Source organism: Phasianus colchicus, chromosome 11 (genome assembly GCF_987193195.1).
Source record: "Phasianus colchicus chromosome 11, bPhaCol1.hap1.1, whole genome shotgun sequence".
Lineage (NCBI taxonomy): Eukaryota > Metazoa > Chordata > Aves > Galliformes > Phasianidae > Phasianus > Phasianus colchicus.
The window spans coordinates 20544598-20567509 of record NC_143446.1 but is presented as its reverse complement, the minus strand read 5'-3'; the positions used below and the strand labels follow the sequence as shown (position 1 = coordinate 20567509).

The following is a 22912-nucleotide window of genomic DNA, read 5'->3' as shown; positions in this document are numbered from 1 at the left end:
TGTGTCAAGTCTCTGGACACAGAGACTGTTGACAGTTACAGGTGTCCTGCACTAGGAATTAAATGATGTGCAGCAGGCTTCTGCATAGAGTCAAGCAGCAGAGCAAGAAGGTCAGTGCAGGTCAGTGTGGAGTGATGCAGCTGTAGGTGTGGGATGCCTGTGGTGCTGCTTTGTGCTCCTCCAGCATGGGAAGGTTTCTGGTGTTCCATTCCTGGCAGCATTTGCTGTCAGCATTATGTGAATGTAGTAAAATCCGGGCCTGGTAACTGGGTGATGCACTGTGCATTTCCAGGAAGAGTGAACTTTCTGAAAAGGACCTGACGTTGTGGGAGGGAGCACTTTGTACAGAACACATTTCTGCATAGTGAAACCTCCGAGTTAGTAATGACAGGGCAGAGTGCAGCCAAGTTGTGCTGTGTTACAACAGCTGGGATTCTCAGTGCTCAGATACACATCTTTAGATGTTAATTTTGGATGGCACATACAAAATAAACACCTCTATTTAATCTTTTTCTAACCCTCCCTTTGAGTTCTATATAGAGAACCACGCTGACCCTTCTCATAACCCTTCCTGGCCCAACTCTCTTCTGTCTCTACCTTCCAGGCCAACTGTTGACATTAAAAATAGGCTATAAATTTTTCCATAATAAGGCAAATATGCTGGTGTAGATCACCCCTGTTCTTCCACTGTGCAGCCATGCAATAGAGCAAAGTGTCCTTTCCCAATACGTACTGTGGAGAGTAATTTTGTGTGAACTCTGTGTGCAGCTTCCTCCAACTGACAGGCACGGCATAGGGTCCTGGGCCGTGATCCAGTGTAGCTGGGGCATGGCATGGGATCCTCGTGGCTTCCTTCCTTTTAAAGTAGGGTCTGAGCAGAGTGCTGGTGAGCAGCGCAGTGCTGGATGATCGCTCTCTACCTGATACAGCCCAAACTCAGCTGGGATGTGCTCCCACCGCAGGTATTGAGAGCCATTTCTGAACTCCGGTAACTTTGATTGTAGTCTAGAGTTATTCAGAAGATAACTTTGTGCAAGCCTGCACAATGAAGGGATAGATGCTATAGCTATTTAAATGTAATCATAAAAAGAGCCCTTCCTGCTGGGTTCACGGTGCAATTCCGTGCCTATGTTTGAGTTGTACTGAAAAAATTGTTCCTGATATGTAAGTTGTCAGGGAGAATACTGAGGATATGGTTAGACGCATTGTCTCTTATTAGTGAATAGCAGATTAGCAGAAAGAGAAAAAGAAGCATGCAGCTGTAAAAGTGCTTTAGCTGAGCTCACATAAATCATCCTTCAAAGCAGTTTCTTCTGGCACTGTAGCATTCATGCACCAGACGTGTTTAAGTTGTAGAGAGAAGGAATATATTTTTTAAGATTCTTAAATGTGTTTAATGTACATAAGAAGTAGGAAAGCATTCCTGATAGCTTCTCTAATATAAAATTTTCAGATCTTTTCAGAGTATCATCATTTTTGTTGTTCAGGTGTTCTTGGTGTTTTCCTTTACATATTGCCTTTCTGTGTCAGTGGATCATTGTGCAGAAGTTGTGTCGGGTGCTCTGTGTGGGAGTGTCACAGGGACCTTCTGGCAGCCAGAGCAGAGCACACAGCAGCTCTGAGCTGAAGGAACAGGAGAAAATGAGAGCAAAGTTGCAGGTAGAAGGCAATTCCAAAAAGGCTTGGAAATAAAATCGTATGAAGTCTGAAAATGCTGAGACAGCGCTATGAAAGAAACTGACTCATTTCCAGACGTTTTGAGGCCTTCGTTGTGTCTGTGCCTTTTGTTTCCCTCTGCTCCTTCCCGCGGCCGGCTGCCGGCCGTGCACACCTACGTGTGCTGCAGAGAGAGGGGCAGAGCCCTGCGCTGCCTTCTTCTGCGTGAAGATCGTGCTGTCCTTCGCTCAGAGCACTGGAATGGGAAAAGGGGCAAGTTAGGATCCAAGACCCACGCTTACCAAGATGGCTGGGCAAGTGGAAGCATAGCCGGGTACACATTTGCGGTGTGAAGAGAGAAGCGGTGTTTGGTTGCGATTGCAGCAACGTCCTCTGCGTGCGTTCCCATGGAAGAATTAAACCTCGCGCGCTGGAGTGTGCGGAGGGAGGGACGGACGTGCGAGGCGGTGCTGGAACCGGGCCCGAGCCCTCCGGCCTCTCGGAGCCCGCGTTAGCGCAGGGCCGGAGCTTCGTCGTCCCGCAACCCCGAGCGGTTCGGGCCGCGTCCCACGCGCAGCGGAACAGCGCCACGCGGCGATGGTTCTGCGCAGCCGCGCTCGTACCGCTCCGCTCCCCGGGGACGCGGGGCCGCCCCTCCGTTCCGGGACGGCGCTGCGGGGCTTCGGCCGGCGGAGCGCCTCGGCCGGGCCCGGTGCGGAGCTCGGGGCGACGGCGCCGCGCGGTGCCGCTCCTGCGGACGGGCTCGGGGCGGCGGCGCTGCGGGAGCGGCGTGTCCGCGTGCCGGCTGCGGGCCGCCGGCGATCCGCCGCGGGCGGGGCGGGGCCTCGTGGGCGGGGCCGCCTCCAGTGCAGGCGCGGAGCCGTGCGGGCGCGTCGCGCCCCGCCCTCCTCGGGGGCTGCCGGCGATGGAGCGGCCCGAGCGCTGAGGGCGGGGGTGCCCGGGCCCGGCTCCGGCTCCCGCTCCCTGGGCTGCGGGCGCCGCGGGCGCCGCGGGCACGGCTCTCCCGCCGCTCGCCCCCCGCGGCCCGGACCATGGTGCAGCGCTTCAGCCTCCGGCGGCAGCTCTCCAAGGTGGGTCCCGGCCGCTCTCGCGAGTTCGACCTCGGCGGGGGGCTGGGGGCACCGCTGCCTTTTGTTCCCCGCGCAGACACAAAGGCTGGGTGGGACCTCAGGCGGCGCCCGGCGCGAGGCTCGGGGCGCGGTGCCGTGGGGCTCGAGGGAGGCCGCCGCTTCCTTGCCGACGTCGTCTCGGCGCTGCGGAAAGGGGCTGTGCGGAGAGGCGGCGGATAACGAGCGCTTGTGCCGGCGCGGTGCGCCGCGCTGCTGCCGCCGTTCCTCAGGCGCGCGCTGGGTGCTGCCGGCCCGCCGCGCACCTGCGGGAGCGGAGCCGGCGCCGTGCCCGGGCGGCGCCGAGAACAAAGGCGGTGCCGCGAGCGCCTCGGAGAGCTGCTGCGCGTGCAGCGTGCGGTTCTGTCGCTGCGTCGCTCCAGTGCGTTTAGTTGGAGGAACGTTTGGGAAAAGCCGTCGGTCGGTGAATAAAGTGAGGCTGTGCGCGGTCCGGGGGATCTCGCCCTGCAGAGCCCGGCGCGGCCCCGCTCCCGGCACGGCTGCTCGGCCCCGCGCCGCTGCGAATTGCGGTGCTGGCTGCGCTCCGAAGTGCCGGGCTGCTTTCATGTTGCGTTTGAACTTTTTCTTCCCCCCGCAATACGTGTTTTAAAATGCGTTTGTCAAAAATTTGAAGTGCTGTTATAGGCATTCGAAATAGGTCGAATTTCAGACTACCTTGGGTGCAGGTATGGTCCGCTGCAAGTCCATGCCTTATTTGTTTCTGTTTTTCTGTGTCTCCTCATCTTGGAGAAACGGAGCAGAACGGTTTCAAAGTGGTATGGAAAGGAAAAGTTGCTTCTTTGAGTGGTTTCCCTTGTCCGTGTCAGGAGCTGTGCCTGCAGGCAGAGCTGTGTCCCTTCTGAAGGGAAGGTCTGGTCAGTGACTCTCATGCAGTGACTCTCATGCACACTCCTGTTTACATGGGGCATCTCAAATACTTTTACGTGAGCTCCTTTGGAAAGCTCCATTTTAATTCTGTTTTATCCCAGGCAGACAGTGGGATTTGGGAAGATGTTTACACAGATTTTTACTATAGGAGAACTATTTCTGGTTTGTAGTTTGCTCTCCTCGGTTGCATATTGCACCGACTCTGGTTGTGCCGAGCCTCCTTCAAGCTGACTTTAAGCTAAGCCTACTTAGCTTGACTTGTAAATGATGCACAGGTTCTGAAGTATAATGAACCAGAGGAGAAGAATCAAAACTCAGATTTGCTTCTCTGACATAGGGAATTGTGCAGTGATTCACTTGATGTTAGTTGTGCTCTGTCTTCGTACTAATTTAGCAAAACAAAAAGCATAGTGTATGAAGAAGCAGTCAAAGCGGATTGTTAATCCAGATTTGCCGGGGGTATCAGAATTGTGTTGTCTTTTCTCCTCACTGTCACCTAGGATGGGAATGGGAAGGTTAGGTTGTGCTTGAGGCTTTGGGAAGAGGTAGCAGACAGCATTATAAAGCACTCTGCTTTGATGGAGAATTTTGCTAATCTGTTTATCAGCCAAATTTAGTGACTGTTAGACCACCTAACACCTGATGTGAAAATCTTGATTCCTTGCTTGCTTACTTATATTTTGAAGTTGACAAATGTGTGTATGAAAGTTGGAGCACCTGCTGCCAAGTAGTACATCATTAAATGGTTCGCGTGGGTAATGCAGCTGCAAAGTCAGAATTCTAGCTTCTAGCATTCTTTAATGATGGAAGTTTCAAATGCAATGTGACTGTGCAGATTTGAGAGCTACAAGCCAAAAAGTGCTGCTGCTGCTTGGCACAAAACATCAGCTAATGAAGTGTAGAACTTCACGCAGGAGAGAAGTAGGGCTTGGTGATACGAAGTTTGGCTGGTTTCACTTTTCAGAATGACTGTTTGCACCACAGGGCTTTCACCAAATTCTGTAAGCTCTCCGAGCCTCTGTCTTCCTTCTGTGAGTGGGGTTAATGCCTTTCTCTTATTTATGTAATGGTTGTCAATTTTTGAATTGCTGTTCTGGGGAGAGCTGCATAAGCATTTAACTTTGCACTGACTTCAGGAATGTGTGCATTTGAGAACCTGTAGATATCTTCAATTTCAGAAAGTTTAACACAGACCCATCTTCAAGTGTTACTTCTTATTTCACATAGGCCAAGTCTGCCTTGTGTTTGTGTGTGACTGCGTGGTTGCTGTGTTAGTTTGCCAGCTTAAACATCCATAACTGTTAAAAGCAAGCACCACGAATTGCTGCACCTTTATTCCTAGGACTTAAGGCAAAATGCTTGATGGCTTTCAGCTCAGTTTGACAGATATCTTTCTCAGTCCAAACGAAGAGTGTTCATTTTGTCTCCTTTTTTTTTTTTTTTTTCCCCCCTTAATGTTTTATTTTTTTTATTTCTTCACCCTCGGTACCAGAAATATTTTCCAAGTGTTCTGCTTCCACTCTCCATTCCGTACTGTTGGAAACCCTTGGAGGTTCTCTGACTGCTGTTACTCAACCCTCAAGAAGGGCCACTGCAGTGTTATGGTTTAGCTGGGGGATTCCTTTGCTCTTGGAATGACTGTACAAAATTGTGCAGCTTTCACTAAACTGATTTTGTTCTGGATGTTTGAACTGAGTTTATGGAAGTAAAATAATGCAATTAAAGCTTCTTCAAATACAGTTCAATCTTCTAAGTTAAAATGCTTACCCTTACTTTTAAAGGCCTGCTTTCCCAGGAAAGCTTTGAGGGTGAGCCAGATCAGAACTCCTCCCAGATGTGAAAGCACTGGCACAGACCAGGTTCAATTTAAAGAAAGAGAAGGACAGAAAAAAAAAAGAGTAGTTTTTGTGAGCTGCAATGGAATTTAATTCATTTAACTCCCATGATAATGTTGTTTAAAAGCTGTAAACTGAACTCTTTTGTAAACTCTTTTGTAAACTCTTCTAACTCTTAGTAAATGGGCTTATTGCGTGTCTGTACTGTTTGCACTAGTGTGGATTGAGTTTGTTTATGGGAGAGGAACTTCTATGGATTGTGCCAGAATAGGTGTGGATACTCTTACTTGAGCTACAGGATGTTCACTTGAATCCCTGAAGGAAGTCCTGACAGGTTCTCCCAAGGCTGGAGTGTTTGAGCTGGCAGCTCTCTGGTGTGCTGCAGTCTGACCCTGGCGTGCCGCACCACCGCTGCTGTGAGCACTGCCCTGTGCCTGGCAGGGGATTCGCTTCTCGTTGTCGGTGCCAGGGCAGGCATTCAGAAATGTCCTGATGCTCCCAGCAGAAAGGCCGGTTGGCTTGTGCTGGCTTTTCTGACTGCCCTCATGTAGACAGGCCAGTTCGAGGATGCCTTTGCATATTACTCATCACGTTATTTAGCTTTGAATCTGCTCCCACGCAGGTGCTCCTTAAGGTTTGCTGAACAGAGCGCTTGGCCGAACAAAGCTAAAGGCTGCTGGATGTAAGTAGATCTCCAAGCACTGCTGGCCATGAGAGTGCGGAATGAGTACTGGCAACAACAAGAAATAGCCATAACTTTTCTGGGTGGAGTGAGGCACTCAAGAAGAGAATGAGCTTCCACTGCATCATCTTGTTCCTAGAATGTGTGGGGAGACCTTGCAAAGATTACTTGCATCTTAGAAAAGGAAAACGAGCTTCTGGCCTTCTGCTTAAGGAAGCTGGAGTAACAGGTTTCATGAGGTGGCTGTCCAGGCTCAGTATGACTGCACTGCTGCAGCATTCACAAAGCAAAAATAAACCAGACTTGAAGCGTCTTCCCACATCCTGTTGTTGGTAATTAACAGGGGTTGTAAGCCTATATCTGCAGAGATATTAGAGGTGGGAATAGAGTTTTCTCTTCATGAAAGAAGTAATAAAATAGTCCAGAAAATTACCTATATACATGCCAACCGTGTCTGGTAAATTGCATGTGATGGCTTATTGCGAAATATGCTCACAGTGTTAAAGGCTGTAAATGCAGTCTGTGGATGGGATGCAGCTTACATAAATGCGTAGTTCCTTTTAATAATGAAATTCCACAGCTTTTGGCTGTCTGCTTCATAGGAATATAATCATATTTTCTAATGGGTGCTTATATGGAGCTGAATAGCAAGAACAATTGGAATTTCCTACCAGCAGTGGTCAAAGGAACGTTAGAAGTGTTGACATCTTCATTCTGAACAAGTTACCATTTGGGGGTCCTCGGCAGGATTGAAAGTTTCCCATTTAAACCATTTGACTGCTTACTCAGTTTCTTGAGAGCCAGATAATGGTTTGCTCTCATTTTGTAAATCTTTCCATTTTCCGTATGACAGTCAATGATAAAAGTCCATAAAATGGTCCTTTTCAGAAAGGACAGAAAAGCTTTTGTCATAGGTCTTAGACACTGGGGCAGAGTGTAGCAACAGGAGCATGGGCCGATTGGAGCAAGGCTGCCATGTGCACTGCGCCTCGCTGGGCTGCGCTCTGCTGGCAGGTGTCAGTACTTCTGTGTGTGGGTAGGCAGGCGGGTGATGGCAGCACTGCATCCCACTGGGGGCTGGGTGATGCTGTGCACCAGCGCCTGTGCCCAGCCCGCTCCGTGCCGCACCGCGGGACACAGCGAGGCCAGCCTGCTGGATGTGATTGCCGGCAGGCCAACTCGGCAGGGCACAGCTGCAAGCGAGCATGGTCTGTCCTCTGCCTCTGCACTGATTGTACAGAGAGAAAGCAGACAGCCCATGCTTGCTGTTCTGCGCAGGAAGGAAATTTCAGGGAGGGAGAACAAGAAAATGGCTTGGTAAAGAAGCCAGAAGGGGCTTAGCAGAAATACAATGTGGATAGACATGACGTAGTCACATATACTGTCTGCCAATGGAAATTAACTACTAAAATCTCCTGAGCAGACTGGAACTGCTGTAGGGTTGTTGGAGTAGGTCGGTGATTAGCTGCAAAGCAGATTTGGTTGAAGCTACAAACTGAAACTGCAACTCGCACGTTCAGAACCTCATGATCCTCAGCACATGGCTGTAATTTGCAGTGCTTTTTTTGCTACCTGGAAGATCAGCCCAACTCCACCATCCCTCTGTGTCCAGCTAAGAAGCTCCATATTGGCTGTAACTTGTTTTCATGGTCCCGTGGAACCACAAGTGAACATGACTATGACTCAGACATAATCTAATGGAGGTTTTGTATTCATAACATTCAGACAAATATCTAGCCCCCTCTCCATTTCCAAGAGGGGGAAGAGAAATGTAATCATTTTCATTTTGTGTTAAAGTGCCTTTGATCAGCAATGCCTTGACTGTTAAACATGTGTTCTCCAGTGTTCTTTGCCTGTACCCTCTTTGCCATGTAGCTTCTGAAGGAGTCTTCTCTTTAAAAGTAGTATGTATGCTAGGTGACTTTTGAATGACTCTAATCCAGGCAAATCCACTTCAGTACCACAGTTAGCATTAATGCAGCCAATGGAAACAGTCTGGAGCTTTGAAACAGAAAGGTCTTACATGGGTCATCTGCAGTATGGGAGTACAGTAACATTCAGATACAGGAATTTTTTCTTCTTTTTAGCCTTTAGCCTATAAGTAATGCAAAGGAATTTTTTATGAGGGGAAAATAAGACTGTGGGACCCACCTGTACATTGACAGCTGCACTTTGTGTTTGACCTTCCAGAAAATGTTTTGTAGCATTAATGTATCTTATCACAGGTAAGGTTGGTTGTTTTCTTCGGCTTTGCGGTATGTCTCACTCACTGTTTTTCTATTCCTATCCCTCTGTCTCTCTGTTGAAAGTGATTGAACATGTTTAAAAACAGACAAAAAAGAAAAAAAAAAAAACCCATAATTGGAAGGGAAGTAATAATAATGGGCTTAAGAGTTTAAATCATCTTGATTTTTAACATAACCAAACGCATGCTTAAGTCCATTTTAATGAATCCTGACACTCTGAATAGCAAAATGTAAATTTCAAGGAGCATCTCTCCGTGTTTTGGTATCACAACCCCTTTGGTTGTTGGAAGCAATATGGGACCACAGCTCTGAGATAAGCCATTGTAATTTGAAAGTAACAAATATGTATGTTTAGCATTGCTATCAAAATTCTCTGAACTTTTCTGCCCACCAAAAAGAAGATAGGATATTAAACAGTCTAGCATGTAACAAGCAAAAAGAGTTGATGAATGGACTGACAAATGCTTGCTTGTACTGAGATCTGTTCCATGCCAAGGAAGGTCAAGGTATGCTAATATTTGGGCAATTTCAACTGAAGCAATAGTTTGTCTTCATCGTGCCATGTAGAAAATGTTATAAAAATTTGTGCTTGATATTCATAAAAATTCAGAATGCACTGCACTTTAGTGATGTTTACATTCACAAAAAATATGGTCTGGTCTTTGAGATTCTGCAGAGTTAGATTAGCCAAACCCAGCAGGAGCACAGCAGCTCCCCTAAAATGGTAAATGATGCGAAGTGATTGTGTGTGTAGGAGATTCTGTCTTTCATGTATCTGAAACACCCAACCTAAGATTACAGGCGTTCAGATTTTCTCATTCCCTCAGTGAGCCTGGAGCGCAGTGCTGCTGCTCAGACGTGTAGAGAAGAGAGTTTACTCCAGATGTCACTGGAGAGCCTTTAGTTAAACTTCAAAATTGTTTTATTTCAGGATCTTTTTGTCTGACAAAATAAATGTATCTTGAGTAAGTAAAAAATATATTCCAATGAATGGAATTGTTGTAGATTCGTAGTATGACTGTGAAAACCAAGGGACAGCTGTCTGCAGGCAGCCCAGCCCTGCCTTTCTCCTGCTGTGATAGGAATTGTACTGCACATAGTTTTCTGCGGCGTTTCGTTCTCTTTGCTATCTTAAGAAATGCTCTCAGCTGACATGAATTTGCACCTGAAGAACATGCTCTAAATGTCACGAAGTTGCTGTTTGTGACTGTTTTCTTGGAATGGGTCAACCGCTGCTCATGCTGCTGCTGTCCTGCACTTCAGCTCCTCTACTGACTGCAGAGAGAGCTATGGCAATTTCCTCATCGGCTGAGCTGAAATCTTATGTCCTGCTTCAGTCACAAACAAACATTGGGTGAATGGGTGAAGAGAGACTAAATAAGAATTCTTAATTATCTACCACAACATCACACTTTCGTATCTTTGGCATAGTCTCCTTCCCTTCTCTGGCTGTATTTTGGAGTTTTTCTCTATGGCTGTTGATCTCGGCTGCCTTCCAGAGGGGCACTAACCAAGTAGCACTGTAATGTGTTTTGGAGAGATTCCCTTATTTCCTTACTTTTCCTCATTGTCTCCATCCCAGAAGCTCACTGTGCCTTTTCTGTCCCATAGCAGTGTTTTGTGATGCTATTACTGTCATGGTGCTGTTTGGTTACATATTCCAGATAGTATTTAACAGCCTCGTGCCACTCAGACAGGTATTTCATCTTCTGGTTCTGCTCTTTTCCTATTTGTCAAAAATAAAACTTATCTAAAATGTTTAAAGAGAAAGATTTTACAATTAGAAGCTTCAAAATTAGAATCATTAACAATCTGAGTAAAAAGAATGGCTGGTTCTGGTCTGAGCAGAGCAGACTAACGTCTAGTTGTGTTTGTCATCAGTACAATCTATTTAGGGAAAGATTTGGAACTCTGCTATATTAGCTTGGAAAAATTTACTAATCCGACATTTAATTAACAAACAAACACACGTTTTCAGATGCTCTGTTGGATGGCGCTGTGCGTTGCCTCCTGCCCAGTTCTGCTCTGCACACTGCAGCCCTGTGTGAAGGCTGGAGCCCACGCAGCTTTGCTGTGGTCAGAGTGCTTCACACGAGGAGGGGGGATGATTGTATACATCTTCAGGTGTGAAGTTTGATATGAAAAATTGATTTTAAGGTAATTTATTCTTTATTCTGCTGTGTTAGGATTAGATGTGCTGCCGTTCTCCTGAGCAGAGCTCTGCCATTGCTCAGCTGATGGCTGAACTGCCAGCTGGCAGGCTGCTTGGTTGGGTTTGTTTTTAAACTTTCTGTGTAAACTAGATTAAAATGAATATATAATATAATATATAGGTACATAATATATATTTTATATAAAGAAAATAATTTATTTTATATAAATAATATATATATTATAAATATATATAAAATATTATATAGATAGTATATATAATATATAGGTGAAAATAGAGTAATGGAATACATTTTAATGCTGCTCTAAGTGATTTTAACTAAAGATGCTTTCACGCCGAGTTACTGTGACAGTTTGTAAGTCCTCTTTTGCTGACATTGACTGTGTGTGTCCGTGTTGTTGCTGTATTGCTGGTATAACTCACCCTGTAGTCTGGATGCTCTGGGGCTGGGATCAGGTTCTCGTTGACAGCTGTTTGGCGTTGGGTTACTAAAGGGCCCCCTGCCCTGGGTGCCGGCAGGCTCTCGGTGCTGGCGCTGTGGGCAGGGCAGCCCCAGCCGGAGGTTGGGTGCAGAGCCCCGCCTGCTTGCTTTGCTGAGGAAACCCCTCCTGCTGCACAGAAAATGCACAGTTAAGGAGCCTGAGGGGAAGAGATGCCCGAAGTGCGAGCTCAACCACGCTCCACAGCCTGGGGTGGAAGCCAAGAAGCTCTCACCAGTCCGGCATGTGGTGAACAATCGGTGAAATTTATGCAGCTTTGCATTATTTGGACTTTACTTAGCATGGTTTTATTTTGCTGGCTCGAGTGCATTAAACCTGACTGTTCAGCCTGTTCCATAATTTCCACGTACCATCCCTCCATTCTGGTCATATTTCATCTAATGCCCAATTCCATTGCTCAAGGGCCATCCAGCTCTTACCTGCTTGTGGTAGTGTTGTTTTCAAGATGTTTTGTTGGTCTGGCCATCTAAAATGTGACTTTGGTCTTTTTTTGGATTGTTTATTAATGTTCTGTAATTAATGGTTTTAGCAAGGTAAAGGGGAATTTTATGAGGGCTGCTCCAAAAATAATGCCTCCTTTTTTTTTTTTTTTTTATGTTGGCCCACAAAGTCAGAGGCGGTTGGAGGTGGTGGAATAGCAGTAGAGGTCGAACTTTTCCCCAGCATTCTGTTACGTTTTGTTGCTGTGTGATGCATAGCAGCAGAGGGGCACTCTGATGGAATGGCAGACCAGCAGCAGGCAGCTGAGATTCTGTGTTTCCCACCTGAGCAGTCATTTAATGTCTCCTCCAGAGACAAGGTAGCAATGCAGATGTGTCGTAAGCTGCTCCACAGGGAGCTGAGTTGCACTGTCCTCTAATCTGATGTCGGTTTACAACTGTTTCTTCAGTTAGGTAAGACTGTTTCCTTCACAGTAAATTAAATTGCATAGGTATTACTTTTGCAAGGTCAGTATATTTCCTCCTTGATAAATGATGATCTGATGTCTGGTTTCATTTGACAATAGATCCAAAATTATGTGTGCTGTATGGTTGTGTGATCCAACCCCTGTGCTCAAAGCCAGAACAGCTCAGCAGGTGCCTGGGCAGTGTCCAGCTGGGTTTGACTGGCCCCAAGAATGGAGTTTCTGCAGCCGCTCCAGAACTTGCTGCAATGTTCGGTAATCCCTACAGCTATTAAAAAAAAAAAAAAAGTTTTTTGTGTGTATGTGTGTTTGTTTGCTTTTTATTTTCAATGCATCTCCTATGCATCCTTCATAACTTCACAGTGAACAGCTTTGGTGCAGATAAATCTTTTAAGATACCTGCTCTCATTTCAGGACTTAAACTTTGAAAATTGCAGTTGATTTAGTGCTGTGGCTCAAAGATCCTACCGAACTGAGAGAATTTGAGGAAGAGAATTCTGATTATGAACGGATTTTAAGGAAGATGCAGAGCCCTTCATGCCCTCATATAGTAAAAAGCATGACTGAGATTGGAGGGGGGAACAGGAGCAAATGTTTACGGTGCTGCAGTGCGTGGCTGTTTGTAGCGTTCTTTGTAGAAATCTGCAGTGAAGGAAAACAGCTGCTAAGTATTACATGTGTGTTCTGGTTACTATGCACTATAAGGCAGTTTTCTGCAGTTTGCCTCAATAGTGATTAAACACTAAGAAGATTTGAAAAGAAAAACTTGACTTGATTCTCTAAAGGAGAAGCGGTGTGCGCGCAGCGTGCAGGGTCTGTGTGGGGTCTGTGTGACTGCAGGCGATGCCTTTTGCATGTAGCTCTTCTAAAACCACAGGTGTGCTTTTCTTTCCTTGTGCACCATCTCCTTGCTGTCGCTCTGGTCACGTTTCAGGTTACTGAGGATTGCCTCTCTAGAATTTCTTTTGCTTCCTTCAGAGTAAACCTGGTTTCTAGATGGAACCACTGCCCTGTTCCGGGGGGTAATTACCTGAGTGATTAGTAGCTCGTGTGTAGTGAATGGTGGTGATATCTTGGCAGCCCTGGTAGCGTTTCAACTGGAGGCTTGCTGCACTGTAAACTTCGTTGATTTCATTGCTACAAAATTAGGGAACAGTTTTTATGTCACGTTGTATAGAAAAAGGACATTACACTGCATTAGATTCTTTTTATGACGTGGAGAAGCACATCTTAATTATTCAAGCTCAGGAGATATTTCAACCAAAATTCTTTCTGCTGGTGCAGAACTTGTTTGTATTTATAGCATGAGGTGCTCTTCTGCACTTATTGAGCAGAGTTGCTTCTGAGAGGGTATTTCATGGGCGGCTTTTGACTGTCTTCTGGGTGAGGCTTGTGTGATCTTGTGTATGCACCTTGCTGCCTTACAGCAAAGCTGAGCTGTCTTCAGCTAATCAGTGGTGGTTGCATTAATAATGAGCAGAGAAACTCTGCTGAAGAAGCAAACTCAGTACTTTCAGGAAAGTCATACTGCCCCCTTGGAGGCCAGGTTTCTGAGGAAGGGAGAGGGCAGGACTCAGGGCTGTGCAGTGGTGTCTTTGTTGCACACTGCTGTGTGTTTGTTTGTGGCTCCCTGTCGTAGATGGATACCCGAGTTTGCGCAGCTGGAAAAGGGAGATGGCACTGGTGGTGGGATTTGCTGTTTGATTTCAGCTGTCCTCTTGTAACTCCTAGATGTCAGTCAAATTAAGCTGGATCAGTGCAAAATGCTCTGCTTTAACCACCGAGTTAACTGGGAACATTCTCCCAAAAAAACAGTGAGCAACTCTGGAAACAGTTGTAAGCAAAATGAAATAATTCCCATGGTGGCAAATTTTGCTTTAGCACCAGCTCAGAGCTTTTGGTCATCTGTATGGAGCTTTTTGGGTGGTGTTGAGTGGGTTGGTTTGTTTGTTATTTTGTTTGTTCTTGTTTAGTTCTTGATGTGGAGTTTTTTGGATGTTTGTTTTGATTTTGCTTTTTTTTTTCTCTCTTTCAAGCACTGCCATACATCCACAAAGTGTTTTGGAGCAACATGTGCTGAGAACAAGTGTGTGTGTATGTGGTGTGTGTGTGTGTGCAGCAGCCACAGCTGCTGAGCAGATCTGAGCCACATCCCTGCAGGCAGTGCTGGGGCAGTTCCACAGCCCCTGCCAGGGAGCCAGGGGATGTTACTGCCTCCAGCTGGAGTCATCCTTACCAAGAGCTGGGCAAAGCCTGCGTGGTGAGATGGGAGTAAGAGTAAACTAATGTCATTAGGATCTCTGTGTTACCACCATGAGCCCTAGAAATGTGCTAACCTAAGCTAGCCCAGAGCTTCCTTAAGTCATTGCTACGAAGTCTTAGAACGTGCTCTGAATTTACCCAGTCTGAGGCACCCGACATGTTGATTTTTTTTTTTTTTTGAAGGAGGAACAAGAAAGACTTCCTGTCCACTGCAACAGTGAAGAGCTTGAGCTGATGTGAGCAAAAGGAGTACTGTGGTAATTCTGGAATGTTGTAGAATTATCATCGGTCTCAGTGCAGTGGCTTCTGCAAAGCTTCACACTCTCAGTATGAATTTAGAGCATGCTGAACCAAAAGCTACCTACATGCTCACTGAGCTGGGAGGTGGAACGAGATTCCCTTTTCAAATTGGTGATAATTACTGATCTGTTGGCAGGGACTGCTCTAAGAACAAAAGATGGGCTTACTGGCTGAGCTTGAAATGCATTTATTTCTCAAAACTGTAAAGCCAGGTAAGGCACCCATTAAGCTAAAAGCTTGTGTTTCCCACTCTGAGCAGAGTGGAAGGACAAACGCTTCCTCCTTCCCGTCTTTTAAGCCCAGATCTTGTTATTACCATGTTTCAAAAGTATTTCTGCATTTCTTGCACTTTTTTATATTTTCCTCTCTTAAAACAAGGACCTTTGAGCATGCTATCATTTAGCCAAGCTGCTCAGCAAAGGCAGAAGTTGGATTGGTGGAAATAGGTGACAGTTGAGTCTGCATCTAAATCCTGATGGGCTGTTCTCAGGACAGTTTGTAATATGGCAGACTTCCCACTAAAATAGGACTTTTCTGGCTACTGCTAGGAAGTCGCTATTACAAATCCAGATAATATCATAATTTAGATTATCCGTATTTATGACCTGAAAAACGGCAAGGAGAATATGCAACGTGATTATCTCTTAGGTTTAATACCCACCTCTGCTTATATGAATGAACAATGTATGGAAAACCGAGGTGATTAGCAGCCAACAGGATAGAACCCATGTGAAAACATGCCTGATGAATAAGTCAACATTTCTTAAAAGCAGCTTTCTTCTTAAGGTGACTCTAAGCATTGCTGCTGTACTGCGGGGCGGTGGGGTAAGGAGGAACTTCTCTCACTCCTCCTTCCCCAGAAGGACATGTTGTATTGCTGCCCCACAGCTTCCCAAGACATACAGGGCAAGCGCACCGTGCTTCTGCCAGGCATAAAATAAAGCCTCATCTTGACCAGTTTCCCCCCACAGGCTCATCTGTGCTGTCAGACTTCCTTGGGATCTGTCCTGCCCTGGGACAGCGTGTGGCTGTGCAGGACGGGAGCAGGGCTGCTGTGTGCTCTCTGGAGCGCTTTGCTGCAGCGCTGCAGGGCAGGGGCAGCCCAGTGCCCTGTGTTTGAGACAGCTTGCCAGTTCTCAGTTCCTTCTCCTATTCTCTGGTCGTCCTAAGTGTGGCAGGGACACTGCACAGATGGCATCAGTGAGGTGATAGGTGTTTCATTGGCCTCGTGTGGAAGCAGGGAACTTAGGAGGCTTCACTGCTATCGGGCATTAGGTTTTGGGTGGGTTTGCAATAAGCTCCTTACCTTGTAACAGTGGTCCGAACAACTTTGTTCAGGTTGCGGATTTTTAGATTGCAGTTTGCCTGGAGTTCTAGAAAAAAGCCAAAGTCGTCCAACCCGACAGTCTTCCTGTTTGGAGAAAATATGAGGCAGTTTTCTGTTCATGATTTTTTTTTTTTTTTTTAAGTAAACTTCCAAGACCATTGTCAGTAGATGTATTTTCCTTTTGGATTCTGCTATTTTCCAGAGAACTTTGGAGGCGTTCCTGTCGGGGTCGGTGCTGAGGTATTTTTAGCAGGCTCAGTAACTCTTCTGCAGTGCATTCATGCCTCTCTTGCCTGCAGTCACTGTTGCTTTCTCAAACATGCATTCAGGCTTCTGCCAGCACACCCAGGGTAGTGCTGCTTCATGTTACAAGATCCTGCTTTGTCAGGGCAGGGCTCGGAGCCCGGCGGGGCTGGGGCCATCTCTCTAACGTAAGCGGGCACGCAGCATGCTCGGCGCTGGGCTGGCACTGCCTGCTCCCCTGCCTCGCGCCCAGCATGGAGGGCTCACCGCCTGCCTCCGAACGAGTATGTCCTGCGCTTCCTCCTCCCTCGGGTGTCGGTGATGCTGCTGTGAATATTGCTGGGTTGCTGCATAGAGAGCAGGGTCATGGGTGGGAGGCTGGGATTCGTGCTTTGATAGTGGTTGCTGCAGGAGTTTGCTTTTTGAAGTTCAGCTTGCTAGCTGCTGCCGATTGCAACAGCAGAGGAACAAAATTAAAGGTCTTCTGTCCCTTTTAATTTTTTTAAAATTTTTTCCTCTGCTGCTGTTCTGTAGTTAGCAATGTTTGTTTCCTAGCATAGGTTCAATACTAAACTTAAGAAAACTGCAGTTTGCACTGCTGACGTGCTGTTAAATATTTGTTCTTACTGTGTGGGTAAAGATTTCATGTTGGGAGAGAGATTCCCCGGGAAGCTGCGGTTTGAATGGCTTTGTGTGAGGCTGTGGCCAGAGCTTGCCTGGTTCTGGTGATGTCCTGCATGGAGCTGTGAGGTTGGACTTCAGCACAGCACAGAGCACACAGCTCAGAGCACAGCACACAGCTGGCTGCTGGGCGTGTTTGGTGAGCAGTGTGAGTGGCAGAGGGAACACTTGGCTAAGGTCAGCTTTTAACATTGCTTAAAATCTCCTTTGCGTGTAATGATTGTGTTTTATCAGAATATTCCTTGAAATGCCCTAATCTTCAAAACAGAAATGCACTTTTTTGGAAAGTCTACCGACGTATCCTGTTTTCACAAGAGGTATTTTGGTTGACTTCAAAATCACGCATTTCAAATCAGTTCTTCATTAGAGAAATGGTGGCAAATCCCATAGTGTTTTCCTTCTCTCAGGCTACAGAAACTTTGTAAATCCCCAGGTAGCAGCGAGCATTAGCAGTGGTTTTGCCTGCCCGTCCATGCTGTGCTGCTGCACTTGGCTCGTTTCCTCTTTTCTGCTTACTCTGCCCAATGAGGGCTGTTGGTGCCGGGGCCAGGCAGGGCTGGCTGCAGCGTGGGCGCGGGGCCGGGCAGCTCGCAGGGATGGCCATGGGAGAATGACATCTGTGTTGGGCGCGTCGCTCCCGGAGGACAGAGCTGCATTGTTGGCACAAAGAGAAGTGAGAATGCTAAAAGCATTTCAGTCATTTTCTTTCTATTGTGGAATATTTTTTTTTCTGTTCTGCTATGCCGGTAGCCCTGAATGTAGAGCTGCTTCCAAAAATTAAGTGAGCTGAAAGTGGAAAGAGCTCAGTTGGTGTCGTTTTTGCTTTTTGGAACTTACAGGAAATGAGTTTTTAGTTTTATACTAGGCATTATCAAAGCCAGGCTAAGGTGCCTGGAGAACTGGTACAAAAGCTAGGTGGCAACTGAGCTACTGAAAAGGAGATGTTATTTTTAGTTTCTCTACTTTCAACTTTTTATTTGTGTATTTATTTGGGGGGAATGAGGAACATACTCGGATTTGATAACTAATAATTATGATTTTAAACATTCAGCTTTATTGTGTCATCAGTTTAGCTTCACCTGTCTGGATCTTCAGTACTTTTCCAACAGGACTGGGAAAGACCAGAATTTCTGCTATTCATATTGCTCCACGAGTATGTGGGGTAAAGGGAAGAATTTATGTAGCAGAGAGGACACGTTATGTGTGTGGTTTTATAAACTGTCAATGGAAAAAAATAGCACAGGGCTGCATGTTTAAAAAAAGCCCTTTTGTAGGTCGTCTGCAAGGAAGAATTACATCTTGGTTGTCAAAAATAACGTAGAGTTGTGGGGTTTTCTTTTTTGTAAAACAAAACGTTGGGATCTGCTTTTATTTTCAATACTGTTTTGACATTCCACTTTCACCAAAGCCACCAAGAAGAATCAGCCCTGAACAGTGCCTTATTGTTCAGCATGATTTGTCATTGCTATTTACAGTGCTGCAGCTTCCTCACATTAACCAGGCTATTAAGCTAGCTGGATGTTATCAATGGGAAGCTTTGGCATTATCCAGGGAAGATAGCTGTTAAAATAGGGCAAAGAGAAGCTCATTTCTTACAGATCTGTAGTTCAGTTATATCCTGAACAATGTCATTGCTAGGCAGATTTCCTTTCCTGTGAGACAGTCTTAAGACCATAACCCAACTGGGAATTAAATCCTTTTCTTAAAAACACAAGCAAACAAAAAAGAACCACCCTAACAATTTCAAAACAATGAGAGGGCAGCAGGGGAAAGGGAAAGTTCCAGAGCAATAGAAATGTCCTAATAAATCAGTATGTCCTCACAATGGGAGGCTGAAACTTGAGACCAAAAGAGTGGAAGTTAATCCAGAGCATCTGGAGCATCAAGGGGCAGAACAGGACGCTCACTGGAGGAGGGTCGGTGGGAATAGGGCTCAGGAAAGGGGAGCCAGAGTTCCTGGGGAACTCCCATCTGCTCTTCTTCCTAGAGGCTGGTTGGCAGACCCAGGATACATTCTTATACTCCAAGCTGGAATTTAATAAACAAGCAGAGGCGCAGAGGTTCTGAGCAGAAGCAGAACACAGGTTGAGCTTTCCTGGTGGGCAACTGAGCTGAGAGTGAAGCTTCTCAATGAGGAAGCAGTTCATTAGGCTCAGGAAATATTCCCTGTGATTTTTGACTCTCAGAGTGAAGGTAGGGTGCTCTTGAGACAGATAAGAGTGTTTGGAACAAGGCTGCTTCTAAAAGGACAGACCTATAAATGATATATTTCTTTGGCATCTGTATGCAAAAAGCAACACTAAGTCGGCGCTAGCAGTAGGAGCAACATGGGATTCAGGCCAATGAAAAGAGATGAAAGAGTAATATCTTGCTGAGTAGCTCATAGTATTGAAAGGTTTTTTAATCAAATAAATCAAAGAGAAATGAAAAAGTTAATGCTTCAAGCTTTGTCAAGAACTCAGTTCCAAAAATCCCATTAATTTGACAGTTTCTTCTCCATTGGTAACGTATCACTTTGGATTTAAGATCATGTATGCTCTAAGCTATAGAGCAGTGTTTATTTGGGGGAAGTAAAGGGATGCTAATTTGGGGAAGACTGATGAAGAAGACAAAAACAACTTGAAAATAATCAAACACAGATGCTAGTTTCTGTGATAGCCAATTGCTTTTGTGCTCTGTGGGAAGGGATAGAATTTCCTACTTTCTGTCATTGAATTAAGCTTGAATATATCCAGAATGATGTAGTTTTGTAAACTTCTGGATAGAATTACCGTGAGCAAAGTTTATCAGAGCTCACGACTCCCAGATCAGTCAAAGAAATCATTCAAATTATTATTCTGTTTTTTAAATAAAAGAATAAATAGGGATTGTTGTGTGCCAGTTGCTGACATTGGCAGCTTCTTGCACATTATGAACCCAGAGCATGGGCAGAGACGCAGGCCACATTTTATTCAATACTCTCTCTGAAACCTGCAAGAGCAACAACATTTTCTTTTGTTTCAATTAATCCATGCAATCAGTGACCCTGTTCACAGTTCGCATTCACATCTTGGTTCTGGAATAAAGGAGCTTTCTGTTCAATGTATTTGCATCTTATTTATGGCTCCTGGGGATCTGCTTTCCTCACACCCAGTATGTTGCGATGTTCCTTCTGACTGTAACTCATCAAGAATTTACTTTATACACTTCAATATGCAGTTCTAAAAGGCGGATTGCTGATTTTGTGTGCTGAATTCTGTTGGCCTTTCTATCATTAGGATTTTTGTAGAGGTTTTGCAAATTCCAAATATCTCTGCATCTTCATATTTTCATTGCAAGCTGAGAACAACATGCGTCATCCTCAGCGTTGATTTACAGACTTCAGCTTCTGACACATGCATCTTGCCTTGCCATTGCTGTGACCGAAACAACTCGTTTTCAAATACTGCAACTAACATGCAGCAGCTAAGTGTGTCAGCTGGGTTCTTTATTGACACTTTGAGGGAAGTCAGGCCTTGAATGCTAAAAGCTAAACCAGCAAGATGCTTAGCGAATGCTGAGAATATGTTTTCGGTTGGTTGGTTTGTTTCCTAATCTTTTATTAAGAACAAGGTGTGAAAAGGAAATTTTTTTGCACATTCAAAAATTGTTAACATTGTATAACCAGAAATAATCATTTTAGTACATAGATATCCAACATAGCTGGAATCTACAATGTGGTTAAAAGGAAATTAAAGCAATTTGAACTACAGCTGCCTGTCTTTCCATGTTGTTATTGGGGAAAGCACAGCAGAAAAGGAGTGTGTGGGTTCTGTATCAGTTAGGATTACATTAGATTCTATGATGATATGTGTGCCAGCAGTACTGAAAAATGGAACACCAAGCCTGCTTGGAAATTTTCCATTTTTAGGTGGCAGCTTTACTGGTAAACTTAATCCTTTACACAGAGTGGGCGTTTCTCCTTGACTGTGGTTTCTGCTGAACCATAGTGGTGTTACATAGTGTGCTGACAGTCTTTATTTTGCTTTGTATCATGTTGGGAAGAGAGAATTCTGTAGACTTTAAATAAATAAATAGCACTTAAGAGCTGTGAAAGAGGATCTGAGGTATCATATGCGCATCCAGAGCTGCAGCCCTCTGCACAGCATTAGCCAAGTCTTGTGGGGCAGGGAGGGCTCAGTTTCTTCCCTGAAAGGCTGGGCTTTAAGTGGCACTGCAGGTTCTCAGGTGCCTTCCTCTTTGCTCTGGGGTTGTTCTCTGGCATCTGCAGAGCTGGATGCTCTTCAGTTCAGGTTCAAGACCCCCTTTGTGAACTTGGGGTTCTTTGTGCCTTGACTTTCTGTCCCTCCTTCTCACCTGTCCTTCCTTCTCTGTGAGGCAGAGGAACAATTCACAGTGTTGGTGTTTTTAAACACTGGATCAAGCTAAGATAGCATATTATGCTGGAAAATTACAGTGGTTGCCGACAAATGCCTGTCTGATTTGTTAGCTCTTGAGAGCCAGTTGAAGACAGTAGGTCTGATTAAATACTATTTCAGGAGCTGAGTACATCTTCCCGCTTCCCTTTCTGTTCACCAGCATGGACAGAAAGTGTCCCAAAGTTTGAAACTGATTGCAGGTGAGTGTCTGCATGTACTCAGCGCTCCTCCATTGGCAGTGTCATACTGCAGGGGCAGTGGGAGGTGAGGGCTGTGGCCGTGCTCAGTGGGGCATGGCACCCAGTGGGCAGCCATAGCGGTCTGCTGGCAGCCAGGGCTTACAACAGTTCTGGAAATGCCCATTGTGCAGTTACTCATCTGTAGGTTATGGACTTCTTATGAAGAGGTTCTCCGCTTTCAGGTGAGCAGAAAGATAGCAAGTGTGCTAGCGATGCTGGGGTGGATGTGCTGGCAGCCACTTGCTGGGTCCCAACCCAGCAGGGTCTCCTGAGCTATCCTTGGGCCGTGCCCCACAGAATCACAGAATCGTAGGGGTTGGAAGGGACCTCCAGAAGGTTCCAAGGCAGTTGGGGTGGTCTGTGGGGCCAGAGGCTGCCTCAGATCACCCAGAGCATCACTGCATGCACCACTCTGCTGCAGAGTAACCCAAGGTAACGGGAGGGTCTTCCTGCTGGGACCATAGGAGCAGGCTGTGAACACCACACTGGCAGCTGACCAGGGAGGAGTGGTTAGCTGTTACAACCATAAGATCACAGCAGAAAAACACAGTAGTAGCTGAGAAACCTACAGTATCAGAATGTCATGAAATGTGCTCGTTTGGATCTTTCAGCTGTTTCTGAGAGGAGCTGAGCCCTTCCCACCCAGAGCCATGTCCCCTCTGCAGGCCCACAGCGTGGCCCCTTGCATTGCAGGCCACAGGCTTGCTGGGCCAGAACTTTGCTTCTCACCATGAGGGAAAGCAGAATGCATCCCAGGCATCCGTGAGGTAACCACAGCCTGTGAATCCTCTGCCTGTTACTCCTGGGTTTGTGTGCAGACAGCAGTCTTGGATTTATTTTTTGTAAGTGCATGTGCAAATCTGGTCTGGTAGCAATGTGGCAGGCAGCAATGTGAGTGCTGCCATCATTACTGTGGGGAAAGTTCATCTGATGCAGCAGTAATCAGTATTTCTTGTAAAATGTCTGTAGTGTTGCCAGTTTCCTGAAGGATGAAGTGCATCCTCATACGCAAATTTAATCCCTAAACCAGTTATTGGAGCCATCTGCTGGCTAACAACACCACTAGCTGCAGGTTGCGGTTGGGCATGACTTCAATTGTCAGTGGCATCAGCACAGCTCACCCTGAGCTCCTCCTGGAGATCAGTGTGGTTTGCTTTGCTGAAATATCTACAGTATCATAACCGAAATCTTTGCACTTCACATCAGTGCTACTGATGGGGTATTTATCCTCTGCCTTCCTTCTTAAATTTTTTTATAAGTGCTTGTAGAAACATTGCAGTGCCTTTTGGAAGAGCGTGTGAGGAAGTGATGGACTGTTTATCTTAAGGTGATTAAAACAGGCAAGAAGCTGCAAATAGTCCTATACAGACCACAGTCTGAAAGAAATAAATTGATAGAAGGCAGAGAAAGTCAGTACTTCTTCCCAGCTGGTATTTTCAGAGGAGGGGATCA

General features: G+C 45.9%; 1 protein-coding gene across 8 annotated transcripts in view; it reads left to right on the top strand.

Annotated features, from left to right (window-relative positions):
- TMCC1 (transmembrane and coiled-coil domain family 1) overlaps positions 1-22912 on the top strand; it is an 83127-nt gene that overhangs the window by 34202 nt on the left and 26013 nt on the right. The window contains exons 1-2 of one of the 8 annotated variants that reach the window (XM_090148514.1): positions 10907-12000; positions 12114-16427. The exons of 6 other annotated variants lie outside the window; for them this stretch is intronic. In XM_090148514.1, the coding sequence (XP_090004640.1) occupies positions 16398-16427 (30 nt within the window). In that variant the 5' untranslated portion in view covers positions 10907-12000; positions 12114-16397. Of the gene's footprint in view, positions 1-2612; positions 2748-10906; positions 12001-12113; positions 16428-22912 lie in introns of those variants that run through there. One more of the 8 variants, XM_090148513.1, reaches the window with a different exon arrangement.